The 26,489-nt window shown below is 48.3% G+C and overlaps 2 protein-coding genes across 3 annotated transcripts in view; one reads left to right on the top strand and one right to left on the bottom strand.

The window, feature by feature from the left end:
• Positions 1–26,489, bottom strand: part of CYFIP2 (cytoplasmic FMR1 interacting protein 2) — a 116,437-nt gene that overhangs the window by 41,020 nt on the left and 48,928 nt on the right. Inside the window, exons 14-24 of one of the 2 annotated variants that reach the window (XM_069484311.1) lie at positions 25,262–25,428; positions 24,390–24,537; positions 22,148–22,222; positions 21,117–21,270; positions 19,963–20,119; positions 19,318–19,414; positions 17,872–17,948; positions 15,614–15,722; positions 13,709–13,828; positions 8,051–8,250; positions 6,362–6,449 (exon numbers count right to left, since the gene is read on the bottom strand). In XM_069484311.1, coding sequence (XP_069340412.1) covers positions 6,362–6,449; positions 8,051–8,250; positions 13,709–13,828; positions 15,614–15,722; positions 17,872–17,948; positions 19,318–19,414; positions 19,963–20,119; positions 21,117–21,270; positions 22,148–22,222; positions 24,390–24,537; positions 25,262–25,428 — 1,392 coding nt within the window. The remainder of the gene's footprint in view (positions 1–6,361; positions 6,450–8,050; positions 8,251–13,708; positions 13,829–15,613; positions 15,723–17,871; positions 17,949–19,317; positions 19,415–19,962; positions 20,120–21,116; positions 21,271–22,147; positions 22,223–24,389; positions 24,538–25,261; positions 25,429–26,489) is intronic. The other variant, XM_069484312.1, reaches the window with a different exon arrangement.
• Positions 4,306–4,980, top strand: FNDC9 (fibronectin type III domain containing 9). The gene has a single exon (XM_069484468.1). The coding sequence runs from the start codon at positions 4,306–4,308 to the stop codon at positions 4,978–4,980; it is 675 nt and encodes a 224-aa protein (XP_069340569.1).

Consider the following 26,489-nt stretch of genomic DNA (forward strand, 5'->3'; position numbering starts at 1 on the left):
TCGTTTGAGCTCAGGAGTTCAAGACCAGCCTGAGCAAGAGCGAGACCCCGTCTCTACTAAAAATAGAAAGAAATGATATGGACAACTAAAAATATATACAGAAAAAATTAGCCGGGCATGGTGGCGCATGCCTGTAGTCCCAGCTACTCGGGAGGCTGAGGCAGGAGGATCGCTTGAGCCCAGGAGTTTGAGGTTGCTGTGAGCAAGGCTGATGCCACGGCACTCTAGCCTGGGCAACAGAGTGAGACGCTGTCTCAAAAAAAAAAAATAAATAAATAAATAAAAATAAATAAATTCCCACTTTCTGCGGAAACAGGCCAGAGTTCTACCTTGTCCCTCTCTCCTCAGGGCCCCCTAACTCTGGTATTGTTATTCCCCTGAAAATCACCTTTTCAAAAGGCACCTGCGAAACACCGCACTGGCCTTTCTGTGGAGAGGACGCTTTCATTCTCTGCAGGGCGTCGCCGTCAGCATTTGGGACGAGACACGCTGTGTGCATCACGGCACACGGAAGACAGGCCCCTGGGAAGGCTGACTGCCATGGGAAAGCCACAAGCAACGGGCTGAACAAGGACACTGAATGTCCCGAGACTCCGTGCCTCCAGGAGACCCCTGGCCAGGGCAAGGGTGGTGTTTGATTATTATTGACGTGAATCACAAGGAGACCTTCGTGGGTTCACTTGAATACTTTGGCCAAGAACCAAGAAGGAAAAAGCTAACTTTTAAAAACACATAATTCACATAAAATGGCTCATGTCTCAATCGATGCGAGCTACTGTCCATCCTCTATTGCAGACAAGCTCTGTGATGTCCTCGGCAGAATGGTGGCTATGTTTTCTTCTAAGGCTGGGGGGACCAGGAAGGGGAGGAAGCTCAGAGGGAGACCGACCTTCGTGGGAGTGGAAGACGGCAGGGAAGCAGTCTGGATTCCTGAAAGGAACGCTGGGGACGATCCAACCCAGGAAGAGGAAACCGTCCCCATTTCCGGCGTCAGCGTGGTTGACCGACTGGTCGGGCAGTTTCTTGGGAGGCCTGGGCGGTTTCTGAGCCCAGCTGGAGGGAGTGCTGCATTAGATTCCTGGGGCCGCTATGACAAATTACCGCAAATATGTAGCGGTTTAAAATGACAGAAATGTGTTCTCTCACAGTTCTGGAGACCAGAAGCCTGAAATCAAGGCTCTGGTGGGGCCACGCTCCCTCCAAAGGCTCCAGGGGCGAATCCTTCCTTGACCTTTCCAGCTTCTGGTGGCTCCTGGGCTTCCCCGGCTCATGGCAGTGTCACTCCCATCTCTGCCTCTGTCTTCACCCAACTTCTTCCCTTCGTGTCTCTCCGTGTGTGACTCTCCCTCTCCTTCCTCTTATAAAGACACCAGTGTTGAATTTACGGCTCACCCTAAATCCAGGATGATTTTACCTTGAGATCCTTCACTAATCACGTCCACAAAGACTCTATTTCTAAATGAGGTCACGTTCTGAGGTTCTGGGTGAATATATACTTTGGCGGTACATTATTCAACCCAGTACAAGTGATAGGATGGTTTAGCAAGCTTGACACAGTTTGCAGGCTGGGCAGGGATAATGCTCATGTCCTTCTACCTGCCATCCCCATCCAGCCCAAGCCCACAGCTTTACAGATGATATAACTGAGGTTCAGACAGTGACAGGGTCTTGACCGCTGCCATATAACTAGGTAATGCCACAGAAGACAAGAATAAAGAAGGAAAAAGATACAGAGGTAGGGTAGGAGGTGGTGACGGTGGGTGTGGGCTTGGGAGGGTATGAGGGTGAATGTTACTGTTTTGGTTGCAGAATAACTGAGAAGAGAATCTTTGCATTGGAAACCATGGTCCAAAGAGGATCTAGTTTGGGTGAGAAAAGGGTAGATTAGCAGCCAATTAGCCAGAAAAATGTAAGAGCGTCAGAAGAATCAGTACCGTACTACGGATTGATTTGCAGGAGACCGTTTTCCTGTTTTTGGCAAAAGCAGTGAGAGCTCCTCTCACTGGGCAAAAGCCTTTCCAGTCTGGTCCCTGAAAGCATCGTGCGTACAGATGCCTGCTGGTTGCCATGGTGAATGATGCTGATCTGAAGAAATGAATAATGCGAGCATTGGGGGCGACAGTGGGATTACTCAGTGGTGACAGAGGCATCCAGGAGAGTCCAGAGCGGAGGAGGGAGAAGGCACATTCTTCCAGCTTTGGTCTACTCTGCCTCAGAGAGCAGAGATCTAACCAGATACGCCGCAAGCATCAGGTAAGAGATGTGGATGGCTCTTCTCAGAAATGGAAATGGCTTTTTCTTTCACACTCGGCTTGGAGAAGGGCCAGGCAATGGTAAATGAATAGCTAATTAGAGGGGATTTAGAAACCAAAACAGAGGAAGAAAAATAAATAAGGGAGATGGATTTGGTCCTAAAATCTGAGGATGCTGCTAGCATCTTGACAGAAAGCTCTTAAAAACGTCTGCTGTAGGAAATTTGGTCTATAAAGACGGCCAAGGGCAGATACAAGGTAAACAGAAGAACAGATTTGTGTGCAAGAAGAAACAGGATCCCCAATCCCTCCTGACGGAAGGGTTTACAAAGGTGGTTGCCTATGTATCATAAGCAATGAATTAAGCTCTGTCCACTGTGGTTGGAAGTGTTTTACAGGGTCGTGTGGGGAGCTGGGGTGGGGAAGATGAGTGTGTACGGGGAGACCAAGGAGGGAGCACAGACATCAGTCTCCTTCACCATGACCTTCCCTGGAAGGATCTGAGCACACCTGTCTCATCCTTTTCATCCCCCATTTTCTGGGAAGAAATTTCCAGCAGAATGCAAAGGAAATATTCCCTCTCCTGAGCATGTTAATTCACCGTCATCCTTAGAGAGGAAAAACAAGGATCGGGAGTACTCGATGCTGTGCCTCTCTCTGCAGCTCAGCCCCCGCAGGAATACGGGCACAGAACCAGGAGGGTGGGGGTGAAGGGAGAGAGGAAGGCAGGTTGTAATAGAAATCAGTTTGGCTTAACAGCCAATTCAGGCTAAAATCCGATCGATTGCTTTTTCACTATGTGGCTGCAATGTAAAATGAAACCTTGTGTTTCATGTCAGAGAGGAGGGCAGGTAACAAGGCAGGTTGAGCCCTGTAAGTGAACATACACAGGTTGACCATGGCTGTCCCTGGGTGTTTGATCGGGGAAATACAGTGGGGGTGGGGGTGGGGCTAGATCTCCCAGATAAAAGAGAAACTGAGATACTCGAGGATGGCTCTCCCTTGCCAAAGCAGGAGCCAGGCCACCTGAAGAGGGCTCATTTCATCTGTCTGGAAAAACAGCAACTGGGTCTCAGGACCGGCATCTCATTTTGCAATAACATTCCGTTACGAAATCCAGCAGCCTGGCACTCACAAGTGCAGCGGTTTAGTGGCTTTGAGTCTCCCTTCCACGCAGGAGCTGCATGACCTCGGGTTGTGCATCTGTAAAATGGGAATCCAGCTCCGAGAGTGGGGTGAAGAATAAAGGAAATTTGTCACTGTATGTGAAGCATCTAGCGTGACCTGTGACACAGCACCTGCCCACCAGCTGTCAGCAGTGGTTATGCCCACGATTAACACTCATGACTCCAGTCATATTAAATAGTAGTCATTAACTGCTGTTACCATCTTGACCGATGTAACTAATTACCCGGTACCCTTGGTTTTGAAAAAACCAAATAAAACATGAGCAGAGGTTTTGGGGCAAAATCAGCTGCCAGTAAGTGACACAGTAAATCCCTGCTCACCATGGGCAACAGAACTGGGAGACCAAAAAAAAAAAAAAAAAAAAAAAAAAAGCAGTGAGCAGAATGTTCTAGATCAATGAGCTCACAGCACTTGGGGTAGAAGTAGGAGGTGAAGAAAGGAAATGTTAGGTGTATCAGTGGCTTGAGGGGAGAGATCCTAGACTACTATGGTGGGGCCTCTGAGGTTCTACTGATTTCTCCTTTTATTACTTTTTCTTCTTTTTTTTTTTTAAGGGGATGAGAACAAGGTTGTATCCAAAGATCTCGGCCAGGGTGGGACGTGGCTGGGGTTACACAGGTCCATCTTGTTTTAGGCCCTAAGGCCACCAGGTTTGGGATGAGACAGCCCCGGTTTGCAGTTTTGTCCTGCCAGTCCTTTGCTCTGCCTAGCTAAGTAATGTCACCTCTCAGCCTCTATTTACTTCTCTGTAAAACGGGAGCAATATTAGCATCCATCACAAATGCTCGCTAAATGGTGACTATGATTATGATAAATAATACTGAAATAGGGCGATGTCACTCTTCACTTTGATTCCAGAATCGGGATGAACATCGAGGTTGGGAACGTTTCTTACACGGGAGCCATCATCTCCTGGTCGTCCTCGGAGCCCTGCCTGGAGGACTATTACCATATTATGTACAGGCCCAACTGGAACAGCATCTTCTCCGGCTATCTTCGTTATAGCTTCCACCACGAGGAGAAGGTGCCTCGAACCATCAGCTCCGTGGTGCTGGAGCATCTCGCCCCTTCCACTCTCTACTTCCTGTGCATCAGCTGTAAGAAGGCTGCTTTTCCTTACAGGCACTACTGCACCATGTTCCACACCCTGGATAAGAGCCCGCTGGCTGCTGGAGGCTCCCTGGTGGACCCCCAGATCTCGCTTTGGGTGCTGATGGCCATCCTGCTGGCCTGCTTCACAGCCGTCCTCGCCTTCATCTGCCTCCAGTTCTGGTGCATCCGTTGCCACGAGCCTCGGTGGTCTTACAGAGCCGGCCACATGGAGGAAGCCAACGGGCTGGTGCAATGGCCAGAGGAGGCCCCGGCTCTCGGGCAGAGGGAGGAAGACCTGCAGGGGCTGCCCCTGGTGGAGATGCCACGCAAGAACTCTGGAGCCGAAGCTGCACCAGAAGCCGTCGCAGGCCAGGAGGCCCCTGACACAGGTGACTTACAGCGGGAGGGCGCCGACCAACCAGCCGTACTGCCCTGTCCTGGGGAGTGAGCGGAAGAGGAGACGGCCCACATGTAGCCTAAAGCCCTCCACACAGTAGGTCTTTTGTAAAAATGTGTCTATACACTACCCGCTTCTCTCCTGTCAAATGTCAGTGCTACTACAGATTGCCTGGGTTGGACAAATGCCCGATGACAAAGCTCTCAAGCTGCAAAATGTACCCCCCCCCAGCGTGTGCCAGGCACAAATAAGCATCTCTTCAGCAGTGTCCATTTGGGGGACCCAGTTAAGAACTGAAGGCATTATTTAAACATCAAAACACACATGGACATATTACAGAGTAGAAAATAAAAAGTTGCATGACTTAAATGAAACACAATACTTGAAAGAAATTTTTGAGTGGCAGGTGGGCTGTCTGAGGCACGTGGTCAGTCGGCTGAGGCAGACGTCCTGTCTCCTCTGCCACTGGGACAATTCTTTGGAAAAGTGTCAGAAGCCTCGATCTGGAGTGTTTTCTAGTTTTTAGACAAATCACACACCACCTCACATCCCATCTCTATTTTTTTTTAAACCACAGACTATCTTTACTATTATTAATAACACTTTTCTTTAAATTGACTCATTCTTTAAACTTAAACTTATTTTCAAACATAGCCTTATATTACTCCGTAAGTGAAAAACCAGCGCCCTCCTGCTATAAATAGTAGGGAAGAGACATAAGAATAAATATAATAAAAACAAAATAGTATTAAATTTGCCTTAGTTACTATTGCCTGCCGATGACCCTGAGTTAGGCCTGCTCTCTTGTCTTTGATAGAAAGGGAGACCCACCAGTGTTGGAGAAGCATGAATATAAGTCTTTCTCCTTGATACAGTGTAAGGTTTGGAAGAGGATTGAAAAGGGAGGTGCTGTTTTTACTTTGGGAGTCAATGTTAGTCAATGCCATGTCTGTGGACCACTTTAAATGCTGTCTGTGAGCTTCCCTTGGTTTGAGACGTCACCTTGACCAAGGCTGGCTGTACAGAGACACCTGTATTCTCCCTGAATCATCCTAAGACCTTCCAAGTGTCTCCTTACATGCATGGAGCACAAAATCCCAGCATCACAGGGTGACACTGCGAAGAATCCGCTGAGCAACAGCAAGAGCTGCGAAGTCAAATGAGAAGCCCCCAGTTCCCACTTCCCCGCCTGCCTCAGTGACATCCTTACCTAACTGACCCTGCTCTGCACCCAGCACCCCCAGGTCTGCTTTCGCCCCCGTCCCTGCTAGTTGTGAACAAATAAAGATGAATATACTCGCAGTTGTTTCTGTCTGGAGCTCACTGCTGCCTTTATCTCCACGCCTTGTCGCCTTTCCGATTCGGGGGACGCTTTTCTATTTGCTTTTTCTCCCCAACCCTCTTGTAAGTAGGGCAGGGCAGGGCTCCTTACCTTGGACCCATAGAGGTAATAAGGCTGGACGTTGGCGGGTTTGTCTCGTTGTGGTTCTTGGGTGAAAGGAATGGCAGTCCGGACAAAACTGAAAGAAAAGAGATGGGGACGGAGTTAACGGGGTCTTAGCATTATTCTTCATGGGACACGGACAGCAGGAGGCGTTCGTGACCAGGTGAAGGCTCACATTGGAACAACCAGAGTTTCTTAGGTTGGGGCTAAACTCTTCTGACAAACTCCCAGCCATTTACTGTCTCCTTTCCACAAATGGGAAAACTACACCCCAGGTTCCCAGTCTTGACTTGGGGCTGCTGGCTGCTGAGGACGCTAGTGAGCAAGAAAGTGAGAACGGGCTGGGCTTGAAAACGGCCCCATCCCTCCACCTCCAGTTTGCTTTCTCAACAGCAGGGCTAGCAAACCCTTTCTCTAAAGAGCCAGGCAGCCACTATTTTCAGCTTTGCAAGCCAGATGGTCTCTGTCACAAGTATTCAACGGTGCTGTTGTAGCGCGGAAACGCTCACAGACAATAACAAACAAACGAGCGTGACTGAGTTCCAGTAAAACTTAATGAATTTCAAGTTATTTTCACTTGTCACCAAATATTATGCTCTAGATTTTTTCCCCCCCAAACATCCAGAAATGTCAATACCACTCTCAGCTTGTGGGCCGATCAAAAACTGTTGGCAACTGGATATGGCCTGTTGTTTGCTGCTCCCTGCTCAAGAGAGTTAAAAATCCTAAATCTTTACAGATTTACCAAAAGTCGATTTTGTTCAGTGTGTGGTTTCAGGAGCATTTGTGGATTGTTCCTGTATCCTTCCATTCATTCAACACATACTCATTTAACACTGGCCCTGGGCTGGGCCCTAGAGACGCTGAGGACCTGCATGATGCGGACATTTTCTTGCATCCTTATGTACTTGTTTTGTATGTGAAGACAAACATGTCTTACCTCTTCCACCAGGTTATGACCTTCTGCAGGGATAAAGGAATTGGGTCTTGTCTCTACCTGGGTGCCTGGCCCAGGGCTGTGTGCACCTCGCAGGAGGCAAGTTCCACTTTGTCGTGCACATGCGTGCTCCGCAAACATATGTCTGTTTTGCATACATGCATTCAGATATGTGGATGTCCTTACAAATGTATAATCTGATCACGTCACTCCCCTTCCTCCAACTTTTCCAGGGTTCCTAAATGCACGATCCCGGGTGGCCTATGGAGTGGTCTGTCCCTGCTTCCTGCTTTATCTTTCGTGGCACCATCCCCCACCCCACTAGTTTTACCCTCACCAACCTCTCGGTTCTTTAGAAACTTGGCCTGGCATACTCTTCTCCTGCCTTTTCACCTTATCTGTTCCTACTCATCCTTTGCGTCTCAACTCCAGTGTCACCTCCTCAGAGAAGGAAGCCTCCCTTGAGGTTTACGTCACCTCCAGGACTGGGTCAGGTGGTGTTTTTCTCTCTCTCACAGCCCCGTGGGCTTTCCTTCATCTTCTCATTCACTGCTCATGAAGGTACATGTGTCCTGCGATTGTGTAGTCACCTGCATCCTCCTCTAGCCTGAAGGCTCTCAGAGGCAGAACAGAACCTGCACTTTGGGGGGTCTCTGAGTGACGCCCGTCGCAGGAACTAACTGACACATGTGCTGGGCCCCCACTCAGCCCCAGGCCCCTCTGCACAGGGACTCCCTTACCGGTTCGTGGACCCATTGTAGCAGTAGTTGGGGAGAAAGTCAAAGTTCAGCTCCCAGAAGACGTGCAGAGTGATGCGGCCGTAGGGGGCAGACACGTTGTGATTGGCCTCCCGGAACATGGCGTCGAAGCTGTCCAGCGTCATGTGCTTGCAGAGCAGCCGGTGTGTGAGCCGGTTAATCTCCAGCAGCCACTCCAGCTCCTGCCCAGAGGGAGAACCCGCAACCGCTGAGGACGTACGTATAAACCTCACACGTGTGCGCTTTATCTCACTGATTCCTTCCATGCCAGTGACAGCCCCTCAGCCGACCCCCTGACTAAGACCCGCAGTGGCATCTAACCACGTTCTCTTCTGAGAAGTGGGAGGAACTGCCAGACTGTCCTGGGGGCAGGGCGGGGGCTGCATGCCTGTCCCCTGGAAGGAGACGACGGACCGTTTGCAAACCCCATTTGCACCCCTTTGGGTAGAGAGCATGCCTGCTTGCTTTCCAGCTCCTGTTCTGGTCAGGAAAAAGCATGTCCCTCAGAGTCACAGTAAAAGAAAGCTATGACCACGTATCACCAGAGGCTGTATCTCCACCTGCAGAAAGCAGTAATAAGAGCTACCACTAATTAAGGACTTACCATTAGGTTGAACAGGTGGAAAAAACTGGATTTTTTTAGGTGGAACGCTTTCAGATACTGGCAATTTCGTATGGTTCGACCTAATTAATATGTGCCAATTTTATATGTGTTAACTCATTTAATGCTCACCAAACCCCTCTGAGGTCTATTGCTGCTGTCCTTACTCTACACATATGGAAACCAAGGCTTTGCGAAGTTAAGTAACTTGGCTTCAAATCCAGGAAGCTGGGCTCCAAAGTGCATCATGCTTAACCACTAAGTACTGTAACTTCTATAGAAATTTTCGAAAGCAGCAGGGTCAGAATGCTTCTTCCTTTGGACTCTAGGCGCCTCGAGGTGTCACACAGGGGTCAGCAAAGGCGTGGCTACAAGCCACGGGCAAGTGGGTCTGCAGCCCACAATGACCAGGGATCTGTGGGTGCCGTGGGCCCTAATGGTTTGGAATCTCACCTTCAGGCAGAGCTGGGACTGGAGTGGATAATACCTGCCCATGGAAGGACACCGCGTTTGTTGAGACATGAAATAAGAGTGAAACCCTTTCATCTCGCTTTGGTCTTTTGTTCTGCAACTTCTTGATCTTGCTATCAAAAAGAATCAAAGCACAGTCTCGTGCAGAGAAAGCAAAGGCGCTCTAGGCCACTCCTGTGTTGTTTTGGCTAAGCCATCTTTTGAGATAGATATAAATGTCCCTATTTCATAGAGGGGGGAAACTGAGGCCAGAAGGTTAAGTAACTTGCCCAAGGTCACACAGGGAATACATAAGAGGGCTCGGGATGTGAATCCAGGTCTTCTGGTTCCAAATCATGTGTTCGTGACCCCTGTGACACAGTTCCTGGAATAAGGGTACAAGAGCTGTAAAGTCCTTTGAAAGGCAAAGGTGGTTTTATAAAATAATATAAAGGCTGAAAAAACAGTGGCAAGGGCAGTTCACCAGAGCGTGGACAGGTGGGATGGCAGGGGGGGTCAGAGGCAATGGCTGGGACATGGAGCGAAGCTGTCCATGGTAACAGAGGCAGCTTCACACCAGGGATTCGATGTCATTCTCATCAGCCACAAGGTCCCCATTAGCCTGGATGACGTCCTGGAAGGCAGAAGCCTCAGACCACGCTTCCAGTGGTCAGAGCTCTGCCTTTCTGAAACTCAGAGTCCGTAGCCCTCAAGTAAGGGCGAAGAACAGGTTGAAGCCTTGCAAACCGGACGGGTCAGGTCAGTGAGAGCAGCAGGGGTCAGGAAGGAGTTTCAGGGGTGGGCTGTCGGTGGCAGATTGGAGGGGCCTTGGCAAAGGTGGAACTACTAACTTTCAAAATTCCACCTGGCTGCTGCCACATCGGAATGGGAGTTAATGACGGCAGATCCTGCAATTTTTCCAAAGAAGGTCAAAATCTGAATTTCAGCTCTGGAATAATATCCGGAAGAATAAGTTTCTAGTCATCATGCACCATGATGTGTATGAAGGGCAGACACAGCAAATTAGCTTTCTGCTCCTGTCTCCCGGGGGCCTAGCTAGCTGGAATGTGTCTTCTTCCCATTCACTTAAGATGGGTCACGAATAAATAATTAATTAAAATGGAGTAAACACTGATGAGTTTATTTCTAAGATCACTGAGTCCCTGGCACACTGTGGTGCTCTGTTACCAAAGATAACTGCGGCTGACAAACTGGGAAACAACTTCTGTTTCAACATTCTGCTATTTCAACAGTCTCACGAGGGCGTGGCAGTGTTTACAAGAAAGACCAAAGGACAGGTGGGGGCTGCTAGAACCATCGGTCCCTTTCTTCCTCCACGTTATGCAATCCAAGCTGTATCTGGCATCATATTTTGGGTTTGTTCTTCTGGCCTTCGAGTCAGAAGGGGGCATTTGCCTGCTGGATGCAGGGGCTCCGTGCACCGAGGCACGGACGGAAAAGGTTTAAAAGGCTACACGGGCAGTTTAGGCGCCTTCTAAGAGGATCTCAGCTTCCACGGTAAAGCTAGCTTACTAAAGGGCAACACAGAGAAGCACAACTGGGGAAATAAAACACCCAAGTGGGCAACCTCAGAGAAGCAGGGGGAAGAGCTCTTGGACGGGACTCAGAAGAGCTGAGCGTCAGCCACATCCGACTGTCAGCCGGCTCGGTGACCTGGGGCAGGTAAGAAGAGCAGGGGTCTCAAACTCAGGCACAGCGAGGCCTGGAAGGTCACACACGTGAAGGAAGCACCACAGCGGGACGTGCAGCGAGCAAAGAGAGGGCAGTCCACCTAACGGGAACTTCTAGTCATTTCCAGGCAATCTCTCTGCCATCTGGGAACGCTGGTGCGGTGTTGCCGGAGCTTCTGCAGTTTCATTTGAAGTCTTCCAAATGTGAAGGGTTGGCTCAAAATTACAAATACATTCTGCAACCTGAGCAAAACAGAGCCTGCTGGGTTGCAATTCAGCATCAGATCGTGCCGAGACACTGTTGGTTGGCTGTGTACAACGAGGGTGACTGCAACCTCTCCAAGCTCGGAATCAAGCCGCTGTCCCCTGTCAGCATGGAGCTGTTAAGGTGGAGGGAAGGGCACAGGGGAGCACATTCCTCGGTGTGTTTTTGGAGGTAGACACTTCCCAGCCGAGGCAAGCGGGAGGCTGTCCTGACCCACCAGGACAGAGCTTTCCCGGGGTCGCCTCTTCAAGGGCTTCACGGGAAGTGGGTGCTCTCAGGGGAGCCGTTGCCCTCACCTGATAAACAAGAGCTTTCACTGCTTGTTTTGGTTTTGTTCCCAGCTAAAAGAACATTCAGTGCCTTTCCAAAGGTGGGAAGAGGCCACGGAGATGCACACACCCCAAATCATTTTTTTTTCTCCGTAAGATATGCTCATCACTGGAAAACTAAAGGATACAGATAAACAAAAAAGAAGAAAACAAAAATCCTACCACTTGGAGCTAATCACTGCTAACATTTTTGGCATAAACAAAGAAAAACTCTATTTCTCAAAATAGAAGCAGCCAAATGATTTCCCGGAAGAAAGTGTGCTGTACTGTAGCCTCTTGAAATGAGTGAACCGGGACGTAGGTGGGCGGTTAGGTCAAGTCCTAAGAAACGTTGCCAAAAATTCACCCTGAGAGCATTGTTTTACAGCCCCAAATTTCTCTTTTTCTCTCATCTTTCTTCCATAAGCTATTATTTATTAACAGCTAATACTAAGCTATTATTTACTAATAGCTAATACTAAGTGTTTACTAGGTACAAGGAACTGTGCAAAGCTCTTTCCAGGCAGTATCTCATTTTATCCTTATAACAAAGCCCTATGAGGTAGATTCTGATATTTCCTCCATTTCGGAGACGAGGAAACAAGCTTGGAGAAGGCCAGTAACGTACACGAAATCACCCAGTTGTAGGTGGCAGGGTCAGGACCGGAACCCCTGCCTGCGTCTGTAGTTCCAGTTCTCAGTCACTTTGGTTTTTTACCACTTTGTCCACTTAAAAAAAAAAACGTTTTATGTTGAAATGATTTTAGACTTACAGAAAAGTTATAAAAACATATCCTTTGCCCATCTTCCCCAATGTTAGCATCTGGCATAACACAGTACAATCACCAAGAGCAGGAAACTAACTTTGGTACACAACAGGCTTCATTCAGATTTCACTAGTTTTCCCACTAAGGTTCTTTTTCCGCTCTAGGGTTCGGTTCAGGATTCCACGTTGCATTTAGCTGACATGTTTCTTTATTCTTCTCTAATTTGCAAGTGTTTAATCTTTCCCTATCTCTCACGACTCAGGCACTTTTGAAAAACATCGTTCACTTTTTTTTTTTTTTTTTAGAATGGCACTCAATTTGGGTTCACCTGATATTTTCTCATACTTAGATTGAGATTGTACATTTTGGCAAGAATATATGATGGGCAACAGAAATGTATCTTGCTGGTGACATTAACCCTGACTTGGTTAAGATGGTGTCTGTCAGTTTTCTCCACTGTAGAGTTACTCCTCTTCCCTTCGTAGTTAATAAATATCTCAGGGGAGATAGTTTGAGACTATGCAAGTATCATGTTTCTTCTCCAAGTTTTTTTTTTTGTTTGTTTGTTTTTAAATGTTTTTATTCTGGTAAGATACACATAACAAAAACTTTAACATTTTAACCATTTTTAAGGGTACTGTGGCATGAAGTACATTCACATTGCTGGAAGACTCTCACCACCACCCATCTCTGGAACTAAACCTCATCTTCTCCAACTGAAGCTCCATCCATTAAACCCCAACTTCCCTCTCCCTGGCAACCACCATGCTTTTATGTTTCCATGAATTTGCTACGGCAGAAACCTCATATAAGAGGAATCATTCAGTATTCTTCTCAAAGTTCTGCCATTCATTTTAACATCCATCGACTGATCTTGCCTGCAACAATTATTAGTATGTTCTAGTGGTGATTTTCTATATCCCATTCCTTCTACTCATCTGCTTTTGAAAGCTTTCAACTCTTTCTTTGATTCACTTAAGGACCAATCAAGTTCACTCTAATTCTTAGAATTAGCAGAGAGCACTTTAAATCACTGTTTTCTAGGAGAAAGGAGCAGGCCTATTCCATGCTTGTGTGTCAGGACTGGCTACATAATTTGCAGGGTACATATGCGTAATGAAAATTCAGGGTCCTCCTGTTAAAAAATTATTAAGAATTTCAAGCTGGTGACAGCAAAGCATGAAGCCAGCTGCAGAGCCCTTCTGGGCCGTGTACTACTGCATGCCCATGAAGCCCACCCTGTTGTGCAACCTTCCCTAGCTTCTTAGGACCACTCACCTACTTGCCTGGTTCTGCAGGATCCTGAGAACAAGCAGCTGTGTCTGACAGTTCGCCATCTCTAGAGATCCCCTCCATTCCCACCCCGCTAGGCAATCAGGAGGGTAAGATTATTCTCATTCTGTGTAAGTCTTTTATTTCCTGCTTCATTCAGACGGGAAAGAGACTCACTGCTTCTCTTTATCTGACCCAGCACTAGGCGAACAACAATCCCCAGCTAGGATTCTAGTCTGAGGAATCCGAGAGCAGAAATCCCACCTGCCTGCCCCCAGGCTCTTACCACGATGGAGGTCAGGTCCTCGCTCTCAAAGCGGCTGATGGCTTGGTCCAAGGACTTATACATGGCAGCAGAAATGCGCTGGGTGATGAGTCTGTTCAAGTCAATTGATCTACCCAATAGCTGGAAGGAAGAGAGAGAGAGAAGTTACTTAAGATTCGCCCAGACACCTGACAACTAAATGCAATACATTGATAGGAGACTGGATTAAACGTAAAAAGGACATTACTGGGACATATGGGGACTGTATTTAGAAAACAACACTGTTAAATTTCCTGAGTATGATAATTCTACTTTGATTTTACAAGAGAATGTGCCTGCATTTAGGAAATACAGGCTGAGGCATTCAGGGATGAAATCTTATGATATCTGCAACTTACTCTCAATGGTTAAGAAAAAAAGGTATGTACACTAGCACACACACTGTATCTGTGTGTGAGACAAAATATATAATGAGAAAGAGAAAATGAACTAAACGTGGCAAAACATTAATAACCACAAATCTGGCTATACGGTAGATGAGTGTTCATTGTATTATTCTTTCAACTTCCCTACAGGCTTGAAATACAAAAAGTTTAGGAAAAATACGGTTCATTCAGGCTGCAGGAAGAGGCTCAGGGTAGGCTCTGGCTCCCTGTAACTGCTTCTGCTGACGTCCTAAATTTAGCCCTGAGGTTCTGCCTGCATCTTGCCTATGCTCAATTCAGTAATTCAGTCACCAGGAAACAGCAGCCACCTCAGCAAGGGCCCACTTTGTGCCTTTACGGGGGAAAATTTAAAAGCAAGAGGATGCAGGACTGATTACAGGATGCAAAATACAGCTTAAGATACTTTCCACTGGGGCACACGTGGGCATTACTGCCGACACTATGCAGGTAACAGAGAACATTTATTGAGTACCTGCTGTGTCCATGGCACTTTGCTAGGTGCCAAATGATTATTCTTAATTATTTTGTTTTTCCTGCTTCCCTTTCGGGATAAATTTTCTACCAACTGACTAGGGCCCCTTATGGCCATCTCATGCACACATAAAGCTTAGTATTTTAATATCCTGTGGCTAATTCTGGCTGTGTCGTAACTGATAGCAGTAATCTTCTGAGAGGCTAAAGAAAAAGCTCTCAATGAGCCCCTGCTGTTGGCAGAAGTGATTTTTTTCCCTCTTAACAATACTCAATTTCCCTTGGACTTCTCGTAGCAGTGGGAATATCCAGGGTTCCTGGGCAAACTCTTTCCTTTTCACCTATGGCATCATCTCAGCCTTGGTACTGCCCCTTCAGAAGACCAGGACCACGAAAGAGACACACAGACATCACAGCATAAAGGCCATTTCGCCACTAGCCTGGCCAAAAGCAGGGCCCCAGAAGGAGGGCTCAGAGTCCGCTGGGGCAGCTCTGATTTTGTCTGTTGGGCTCACATTAACCTTTTTAACTGGGGATGTGTTTCTTAGCTCCCAGCAACATTTCTTCTACATCTGGGGTCAAATGTTAACAGAAACCAACTCCATACACATACACCAATTTCTACCCTGCGTTTGACCTGCCATGCTCCATTTCAAAGGTGCTGTGGTCCTTCTTCACTTCGACCAGCACTTGGGCCACATTCAGGGACAGATTTACCCATCTCTGAGCAGCAGTTCCAGCTGAAAGAGCGGGCAACAGCTTGTGATGGGAAGACATAGGCTTTGGTGGCCATTACTTGTAAGAGGTCAGCTGCAGATGGGTGGAGAAGCCTAGAACTGGAACCAAAGGGCGCCCAATGCCTCTGTATTATCTGCAAGATTCTGAAGCTGTGCTACACCTGTGCTCAGAAATCCACACCGGGCAATGCACGCAGGGCAGACGGTGCCCAGTCCTGATTTCTGATCTCTCCCGCCTGTTCTATCTCCACGGTAGGTTCCTGCCACCATACCTGGACGTGTCTCTGTTTCAGCAGCGTTTCATAGCGGTTGGACGGTGGGTACGGAATGATGACTCCATAATTCTTGCATTCAGCTCGAAAACGTTTATCCAACAGGACACTGGAAGGGATAAAATTTAAGTAAGGCCAGTAAACAGGACAGTGAATGGCTCTCAAGCACCCAGCTGCATCTATTTTCAAAACACAGCATCTACTCATGAAGGACTATCTTTATTTACACACACACACACACACACACATATATATTTGTCTCATAAAAATATTTTTATGAGATAGGGTCTCACTCTGTCACACAGGCTGGAATGCAATGGTGTAATCATAAATCACTATGGCCTCCAACTCCTGTGCTCAAGCGATCCTCCCACCTCAGCCTCCTGAGTAGCTGGGACTACAGGCACACGTCACCCCACCTGGCTAATTTTTCTTATTTTTGTAGAGACGAGGTCTGGCTGTGTTGCTCAGGCTGGTCTTGAACTACTGGCCTCAAGCGATCCTCTTGTCTTGGCCTCCCAAAGTGCTGGGATTACCAGCATGAGACACCACACCTGACTATACATCTTAAATAAAATTGTTTTCTGCTCAGGAGCAAGGTTCTTCAAATTTCTTTTCAGCTACAGAAGCAGCTCAATATGTCAAACAGAGTTTCTAAGTTAACGATGGGCAACACAGAAGGTGAGTGAGCCTCTTTCCTCTATTGTTCATTTACCACAAAAGCAACCGAGTGCGTGCTAGGGACACCCCACGAGACATTCTAGCGCTGGGGACACACAGTTCCTGTCCTCATGGAGCTTACATTCTAGGGAAGAGACTGATGATACAAAAATAAGCAAAGGAATGAAATAATTGCAGACAAGAGTGAACATCTGCATGGCGTTTGCTGCTTACCGGGCACGTCACATGCATGGGCCCCCACACACAAAATCATTGGTAATCTCACAACGACCCCGTGAGTCAGGCGTGCCATCACCACCTATTACCAACTCACTGTTAGGACCACATTCCGTTTAATCCACAGTCTCGTGTTAAGTGACCACTTTGTGAAAGGCTGTGTTCTCTGTGCGTTCCCTGAAATCCTAAGTTCTTGCTTTCTATGCTTCCATCATTTAAGAGTCATTTGCTTTATTGAGTGTACACCCTGTTAACAGAAACCTGTGTGTGCTGCACCAACTCCCATTTGAAGTATCTCAGAGCTACTCCAGCTGTTGAAAGCAAAATGAAGCAAATCCTTTCCACAGAAAGAAAAATAATTAAGGTAAGAAACTATCCTTGAAATTATTGGTTTGTACATTTGGATTTCCAATAAGAATGGACATATTAATACCTACATATAAAATTTAAGGTTTTTCTTGACCGGGACTATTACAGGTTCTTGAAACCCTGGAACTCACAGGGGTATAAATCCATATATCCTGACAACACCCATGAGCCACTAAAGCTTGACAATCTCTGGACCAGACTTCTTCACTGGCCTCCTATCTGGTTTTCACCTACTCATTCTTGCTAACCTACAATCCATTCTTCACACTAGTATATTTTTAAAAGAGTGAACTTTCAAAAATAAAATCAAATCGGGTCACTGTTGTACTTTTGAAAGCATTCCGTGCCCTGTCATTCATTCTAAGACAAACGCCTACGAGGCAGGCGTGATCTGGCACTGCCCACCTCTCCAGCTTTGTCAGGCACGCCGCCCCGTCTCATGGTCATGAACGAGACATTGACATGTATTAACTCACGCACACAAATCCTCTCAACAGCCCCACGAGGTAGGCGCGCTGCTATTATTAGACTTGCACCACCGGGACTTTGCATAAGCAGTTCGTTTTGCATGCAATTTCCTGCCCATCCTTCACCTAGTTTTAATTAGCTCCTAACAGCTTGAGGTAAGAACTCAGACGCTGCTCCCTCAAGACAGGCTTTGTCGTTCCCCAACCAAAGAGCAGTTCTGGCTTGATAGTCACATGTTCCCATAAACTTTTCCTTCATAGAGAGCACGTACCCTCCCTGGTCAGTGTGCATTTATCAGTTTTTAATCAATGTCTGTCTTCCCTGCTGACTGCAGGCTCCATGAGGTTAGCACCGTATCTGCCTAGTTTCCTTCCCACAACATTCTAGCACCCAGTCCAGGCCTGTGCAACGGCTCCGTTTTGCTCAGGTGCTAGGGAAGAAGGGAGGTTTTGCAACAGAAAACCAAGTCTTCCAGGTGGCAGACTTAGGAAGGATGGCGGCTCACAGCTCGGGGGCTCTCCTACCTGCCGGCCATGGCTTTGTAGTAAGCAAAGATCTGGTCCGCCAGCTTGTAGACAAACTGATCAAAACACAGGTTCACCTGGTGAAGAAGTGGGACAGGTTAATGGTGTCTGTCCTGCTTTAGCACAGACACTCAGGCAACCGGAAGAGGGCAGTTGGGCAGGACTGCCCACAGCACTTTCTGGGGCAAGGTGCTTTGAAGGAAGAAAAAGAAGATTCTATGGCCAAGTGAGTTTGGTCCCTTGCTCTTGGGGTCCTCACTTAGTCAACAGAGAAAGCAAAGTTCAAAGAGTCTGTTGATGGGACGACCTCCCCACTGCCCCCTCCTTGGCTGTCCCGTGGCCTGCCCCGGGGAATGCACCAGACAGACCTTCCTCAGATCCCGCAGCTGCTCATATTATTAGCTAACTTTGCAGCCTCCCCGTCCATCTCCTCTGATAACTTTCTTGTCTTCCCCTTTCAATTTTTCTTATCTTCCTTTGCAAATTTGATTATGCAGTTGATAGTCATTAGACATGTAAAAGCCCCCTTTTTCCAAACTTTGCTTAAATATCTTTGTTTTTTAATGAACAAAGCCTTGCCATTCTAGTAGTAGATCATGGTGATCAGGTGGGAAGATGATGTCACACCAGACAGAGGGAGTCAAACCCAACCCTCTAATACTGGCAAGAGCGGGAACTGGCCGAGGGCGGAGCTGTGACAGCCCCCAGGTACGAGTGCGACACCAAAAGAGGCAGACTGTATTTACGTGATCCATCTTTGACTCTTTTCCCACCAAATCCTCGGCTCCATAAGTTAACTATTCAAAAAGGTTTCATAGCTTTTATTTTATGCCCCACATATTATGCAGAACGTAAAACACAGTGCTGTGTGTAGTGCTTTCCTCATACCCAGTTAACTGGGGTCTCTGCCCTGGACTTTGAGCTTCAGAGGCCCCCAGTGGACCCTCTTCTGGGCAAAGAATGTATAGGGTCAAAGCAGCGGTGTTCACTCAGCCCCCATTCTCCCCTTCTAGAAGCAGCTCTGAGTAGCCTTGTCCAGATGGCTGCTACGGTGGTCTCTCCCCTGGCTTTGTCTCCCTGCGGACGGACTACACAGCAGGTGTACGAGCTGTTCTTAGCACTGGCCAAGGGGCCACTGTTTTTGAGCAGAGGGGGTTGACAGCAGAGCTTGGGTGTCTGTACACGTGCACGTGAGGCCCTTCATGGTGCAGAACAGAATTTGGAGACAGGAAGAGAAAGGAGCAGGCCACGAGCTGAGTATTCCAATTTGCACCTCTGCCCATGCCCTCAGATGTTACTGAGGTCCCTTCTGAGTTTCACGATGATTATGAAGACTACTCTAGAGTAAGTCACCAAGCCCCCACTTTGTGCTCATAGCCAAAGATCTGAAAAGTCAAGAATTTCAGAAGAAGGTCACAAGAACAAAAGGAGCAGCACATCACTTGCCTCGGCCTCGATTTCGTCGTACAGGAACTGCTTTTTAAACTTGGTCAGAGCGTAGTAGGCGCTGTCGTTATACAGGTCCAGCGGGTAGAGGACGTACCTGCAGAGGGAAACACAACGGCCGGCGGCTTGCTAAGGAGCTGTCTTAAGGCAGGCGGATTTGCACGTGCTCGGGAAATAGACACCAGCTCAGAGTTGGGAAAGACAAACTGCCGGCCCTCTCCGATGTCTCCAGGGCCCCCCCAAGACTTACTTTACAGTGCACCCAAAACCCATATGAAATAAAACCAAGGCCTGTAAAAATCTGTCTGGGACTAAAATAATCAATAATTAATACATTGGTGGTGACCAAGGATTTTTAGCTTCCTGATCCCCAGAGATGATTGTTTTCTGAGCAGAGCTGTTATGAGACAGACAAAGTCTAGGGAGGGAAGTTGGGGGGAGACTTCGGACTCTGTCTGCAAGGCTGAGTCAAACGACCTGGCGTGGCCTGACCCCTGGCCTGGGCTCTCCCCGGGTGGGGCAGTTGACCGCCTCATCTCCAGTCAACTCAGCACTTCCGTCTGGAAAGAACAGAGCTCTCTGGAAAACTATCCTCCCTCCACCTGCACCCCAGGAACCTCCTGCTGGCCAAATCCTGCCTCTTACTCCATCATGGAAGGTTCTTTGGTTTCCAGGATATGGTCCGTTAGAATCCAGGGCATGGACATCTCAATGGGGAACTGGATTCGCCGGCCCATGGTCAACTCCAGGAAGAACTCTCGGAACCAGAGCTGGGAGAGGTCGCAGCACTGCTGCAGGGCTTCTGCAAGCACAAGGGAACGAGCCTTGGGTTACACACAGGAAGCTCCAAAAGGCCTTGGTTTTTGTTGTTTTTATTAATGTTCATTGTTATGATGATTGTTGTGCCTGCTAGGTACAGAGCAGGTACTAAATATTGATTAGTAGATGCTGTTCTTTTGTACTTGAAGACAGGCTTAACATCTACTTGGAAAACAGCATCTGTAAAGCTTCAGAGACAGTGGTAATGAGTGGGGTGGGGGAAGATGTTTTAGAGCTTTAGGTGTCCCCACGATTTCTATCATCACTCCGCAAAGCCCTCCTGAAAACTGGCAATCTAAGCGTAAAACGTGTGCTCGCTGCACACACACGGGGTCAAGACAGCCCCCAAGTGCTGGCTCTCGGCTGGGCTGTGGCTCCCGCACCCCTTCTGTGCGGTAATTCCCAGATCCCGCGCTGTTTGCAGGCCCCAAAGGCCCTTCCCAGGCTACTCCCTAACAGAGAAGTTTGTACTGTGTGTTACGATCACTCTTTCCTGTACCAACAGACACGTTAAGACTCTCGTGTCCCTGGGATGCTACTCTTCCCCCACCCTGTCCTCCACAACCTGGACGTGCATCCTTCTAACAGGAGAGGAAGAATGGAGGACACAGGACCGGGATGCAGCCTGGAAGCCCCCTCTGCCAGGAGCTGCAAGTGCTAACCGGCTCCTGGCTGCTGCTAGCACCTAGGGCCCAGTGTGCCTGCACGTGGGCATTCCTGTTTTTCATCCCCTTCCATTGAGGTCTTCATGACAAATTGGCGACAGGCACCTCCCAGACAAATTTCGCTAAGTCAGAATAGCTGGACTGAGCCTGGCCTTTCTTAGCTTCCAAAGTCTACCGGAAAGTGTGTTTCCCGCTTGGTGGCAAGAATGTGCCCCTTAGGGTCAACCATCATGTCTCTTTGCAACTTCTAGCCTGGCGGCTGCAGTCACTCTGAGAGTCCCCATCCTCTGGCCCCGGCCCGGCCCCACGGCTCACCACTGATGTTGAGCAGATGCGTGAAGAAGAAGGACTGTTTGTGGAAGTCCTCGATGGCGAGCACGATGGGCCCGTCCAGGCTGCTTCTCAGGGTCTTCTTGGAGCCGCTTTTGTCTGCGATGAGCGACTCCAGCATGGTTCGCACCATGTACAGCTTGAGAAAGAAAGAGAGAGGAGAGGTCGGAAGCCGGCCCTGCAACCCGGGGGGAAAAGGTTGCTCTGTGCTGTATTTATTTTTTTTCTGCAGATGTCTGCTCTTAAAAAGCATTGTCTTAAGGAAGCACCAGTTTAGGGCTGGAGAAGTCACTTTGGAACCATGAAAACCTTCAGGAGGGAGACTGGGAGCCCGGCAGGAAGTTCCGCCCAGCGTCCCTGGGCAGGTTGTGCCAGGCCCAGGAAGAGGCTCCTGCCTGTTCTGCTCAGCCAAGGCCACGGGCATCAGAGGAGACGGCCACAGGCGCCACAGGTGGAGCACTGGACTGGGAGTCAAAAGACCGGGGTTCAAGGCCAGGCACTGCCACTGACTTGCTGTGTGACCTGAGGCAACAAAGTCCCCACTCTGGGCCTCAGTTGTCTTATCTAACACAAGGGGTTGGACCAGACGCTTTTGCACGCCAGTCCCTTTCAGCTCTAACGTTCTGAGGAACTGTGGTACGGGGTAAGATCAGAATGAACCCCCCTCCCACAGCTCAAGTTTCCGGCCCTTAGCGTTTTTCGACTCCGTTACTGAGCGATGGCGCCCCCTGGTGGCATCAGCTGCATTGCACAGCCCGCCGAAATCCTGGGTGGAAAGCGGGTTAACATTGGTACTTACACAGGAGGCTACTAGGCAATTAACTCCTGCTTACAGAGTGCCTTAAGTGCAAAGGATGCAAGTGCGGTGGGCTTGTTCTCTTTGCTAATCTAGATCTTTCCACATCATTTGTCTGTGAATCTTAGGGCCGGAAGGGACCTTGAGGAGCCAGGCTAGTCCATTCCTGCTGCCTCCTCGAGAAGGGTACCCAAGCCAACCCAGCCCGGCGGTGTTATACCAGGGATCGGCAGCCTCTTCGGCCCTGTGTGCCACCAGTGGGGTGAAACAAAGCCCTCGGGGACCACTGGCAGGCCTAAGACATAGATAGGAGAGAAGGAAGAGGGATGGGAGGGCAGGAGAGACAGGGAAGAGGGAGAGAGAGAAAGAGAGAGAGAGAAAAGCAAGAGGTATTGTATACGGTGGGAATGCCGCCGCGACTGCTAGAGGCCACCTCTGAGATGCTCCAACCTCCCAGCAACCGCGATCGTCTTTGCTGCCTCTGGGTCTGCTCTGGGATGGACCCCGCCACACGCCTGGCACTGCTTTAGGCTGTGCAGCCACAGAAGCACGTGACACACCGTCCCTGCCGCAGGGCTTCCCTTCGCGGTAAAGGAACCACCGTGGCTGTCGGCCCATTAGACAGTGCACGGTCTGCAGCCCCGTCAGCAGGCGCGTCCCAACATCCCTAAGAATCGAGACGCGCTCTTCTATGACGGCCTTCCAGGTCCTCAAAGGATGCAGAGAGTCCCGTCTGGTGTGGGTGCTGACTGGCTTATATCACACTCTAACTGTCTGAAAACGGGCTTCCTCCACGAGAGGGTGAACTCCGTCCCCACCTACTTTTATTTAATTCACCAGAACAGTCTACGTCCCAGCTATGGGAGACACCACGTCCACTGTGTTCTGAAGGCTGTGACAGAGCCCTGGGTGGGAGTCAGGAGACCTGGGTTCTTGTCCCACCTCCACCTGGGACTCACCTTGTGACTTGGACAAGTCACTTCCCCTCTCTGGACCTCAGTTTCCCCATCTGTAAAATAGGGGGAGGGACTGGGTTTTTTTTTTTCCTAAGAGCTCTTGCAGCTCTGCTGTCTGGGAGTCTACTAAATATGTCTATGCCACCTTGGCATGACCTGGTGGTGTCTGGGGGGTCACTGTTGGTGACCCTCCTTCTCTCACACTAGCTATACAAATGCTCCTTCCTCCCCTTTCTCTCTGCTAACGCCCCTCCTTCATCCTCCTTTCCAGTTTTTCCTGTGTCTCGTCTGTCTCTTCCTCACTCGTGTCCTAGGACTTACAGAAACACCTGCGAGCCCTGTGCAGCGCCCCCCGGGACATTCTGGGCTGGAAAGGTCTCTGACCCTTGGCACTCCACAGATGTGTTTGTAGACGCTTCCGAGGGACGTTCCACAGCCAGTGGGTGACAGTAATGGCAGCTGGCCGAGGACTGTGAAGCCAAGGGAAGTTAGGATGAACTTCCCAGAACCCACCTCACCCCTGTCCCGGCCCCCAGTCCCCTGCCAGACACAGACACACACACAGTGAGGAGGGTCAGGGGGTTGCCTCGGAGGATCCAGGGCAGAGAGGGGCTTGAAGCAGGAGTTCTCAGCCTGGGGCTTCTGGGGTCTGGAAGACCCCCTAAAGCTGCAATGGGATCCACCTGCTTTCCCAATACTTAAGCAAGACTACCAGAAACTGTTCATCCTTAAATAGGAGGCAAGGATTCAGCTAAGATGCCCAGATTATACACTTTTTCTCCCCTATAATTTTATGACAGTTTTGGATTAGCCACAGGCCACCTCTTACTGTATGGAAGCTCCAGCTGGCAACTGAGTATTTCTGATTACTAGATTTTCACTGAGGGGTCAAGGGCTTTGCACATTTGTGCTTTTGGGAAGATGTGAGGAATAAGGGATGTTTTGTCAGTACCAGGATCTCATCCAAAGTTTTCATTTTACAGAGAATATAATCAGAGCTCTGGGAGGTCAAGGTGCTTGCCCAAGATCACATAGCAAGTCAGAGGCAGAAATTGTGAATTTCCAAGGTAGGATGTCACTTCAGGGGCTGGGGCCGGGGCTGGGGCTTATTAAAGAGAGACAGGATTGATGCATACAGATTCCACTTTAAACTCCTCCTGAGCTTTGGAATCTGTATTTCACTGGGCTACAAGATAGCCAGGATAGGTGGATATGGTATTCTCCCTATTGGCCAGATTAGACAACTGAGGCACAGAGAGATTATGTAACGTGCCCAAGGTCACACAGATATCTGAGACTAGAATCCAGGTCTCCTGAATCTTAAGCCAGTGGTCCTCCTTTCTATACCAAAACAAGACAGCAGAGTAAGACCAGAGCAGCTGCTCAACCCTGCCCCTCCTGACTGAGGGGCCCCATCCCCCCGTCCCACGGTCCCACCATGATGACCTGCCACGGCCCAGCTGGCCTCTGAGTCTATGAAGCTGGCCTGTGCCTGGAGCTGCTTACCTGTGTGCTGGACGGCCCCACAGCACGCCGGGGCACCTTGATGTCAAAGCCACCTTTGGGGTCCTTCTCCCCTCTCAAGCACGGGTCATTGGGGGGCTCTCGCCCTCCCTCCCAGTCACAGATGGTCTTCCGAATTGCCTGCAGGACACTGGGGAAGGAAGAACTGAGACTCAGACCAGGTCTCACCATTGGAAGGATGCACCGCAAGCCTGTGTCTCTGGGGCCCATCGTGGCCCAGGACCACCTGCATTAGAATTCTGGGGTGCTATGAAGCATGCTCATTCCTGCTGCCCCCAAAGATTTAAGGTGTGGTCCAGAAACCTGCATTTTAACAAGCGTCCCACATGATTCTGATGCCTGCTGGATATCTGCAAACTCACCTCTGAGCTCATGAAGTGAGAAAGAACTTGGGTGAGGCAAGATGATTATTTTTCCCTTTTGGTTATAGGAAATCATCAGATCTCTGTGCATTTAAAATTTTAATAATAGCTTATATGTATTGCATCCTGACCTCATGCTGCCATGTGCTTAGGTCTACAGGTGGATTGTTTCATTTCATCATCCCAGAAGGCTATGAAGTAGATACTGTTACCATCCCCATCTTATGAATGGGGAAGACTGAGGTTCTGAAGTCAGTAACTTAAGTAGGTTCATACAACTAGACAATGTGTGAATAAGGGCTACAAACCCAGACATGGAGGCTTAATTCATCCCAAATGTCCAGTCTCCTAAGGAGAACCCCTGGAACTTGCTGGAAGGATCTGTGTGTGTTCACAGACTAATCTGGAAGCTGAGTGGGAACTTCCTCTCAGCCTGCACTTAGCACTGCTTATTTTTGATACGTCCCTGAAAAGAGCCATCTGCACACCCACCTGATGAGAACATTCTTCTTCTTCCGCACTGCCTGCCGCAGGGGCTCGCGCAGTGTCACCTGGGCAAAGTCCTGCAGGGCTGCATAGATGGTGTTCCTGATGGCCTGGTTGAAGACGCTCTCCATCCTGCCCATGAGCACCTGCAGGCCTTTGATCATGGCGATCACCTGGCCAGGCACAGACCAAGGGTCAGGGTCACCAAGCCTCAGCACACCAGCCTGCCCGCCACCCCCCACCACCTCGCAGGGGAAGGAGGGTATGAGACATCCAGAAACGTGAGGCCAGTGCTACTCAAAGTGCCAGTTCACAACTAGGTAAGAAACGAATGACGGATGGATTGCAAAGAAACAATTGGTAAGGGGAGAGGGAAATGTTCTGTATGTTGATTATGTTTGTGGTTTCACAGGTATATTAACAACCCTCAAAACTCTTTCAGTTATACACTTTAAATGGATGTAGTTTATTGAATTATAAATTATACCTCAATAGAGCTGATTACAAAAAGCTATAATATCTTTATGGAGAGATCACATTTATGACATGAGAGCTGGGTGTTGTAAAAATGGAACATGCAGAGAATAAGACAGAACTTTTGGACATTAAAAATATGACAGCCAAAATTTAAAAATTGTAATAAAATTGAAAGTTAAATTTAAGGGAACATCGCCATAAAGTAGACTAAAAATAAGTGAGGTACAATAAGAGAGAAAAGATTAAAAAATTAGGGACTAAATTTTGGGAGCCCATCATCTGACAAACAGAAAATCCAGAAAGAAAAAAGAAAGAAAACAGAGAGGAGGAAATTGCCAAAATTAAAATACAAGGAAATTTCTCAGTCCTAAAGTACATGTATTTTCATAGTGAAATGGCCTATTTAGTATCAAAAAAAATGAATGTAAAAGGTCCTCATTAAGCTTTCTCACAATGAAATTTCAGAAAAGCAGAGATAAAGAGATAGGCCTATAAAATTCTAGAGATAAAAAAAGAAGAACAAAGTTGGAAGATTCACATTTCCTGATTTTCAAAGTTGCCACAAAGATACACTAAGCAAAACTGTGACACTGGCATATGGATATACATATAAATCAATGGAAGAGAGTTTAACACACAGAAATAACCCCTCAAATTTATGTCAACTGAGTTTTGACAAGGGTACGAAGACAATTCAATGGAGAAAGAACATTCTTTTTGACAAATGGTGCAGGGACTAGATATGCATATGCAAAAA

This window comes from Eulemur rufifrons, chromosome 10, assembly GCF_041146395.1.
Source record: "Eulemur rufifrons isolate Redbay chromosome 10, OSU_ERuf_1, whole genome shotgun sequence".
Lineage (NCBI taxonomy): Eukaryota > Metazoa > Chordata > Mammalia > Primates > Lemuridae > Eulemur > Eulemur rufifrons.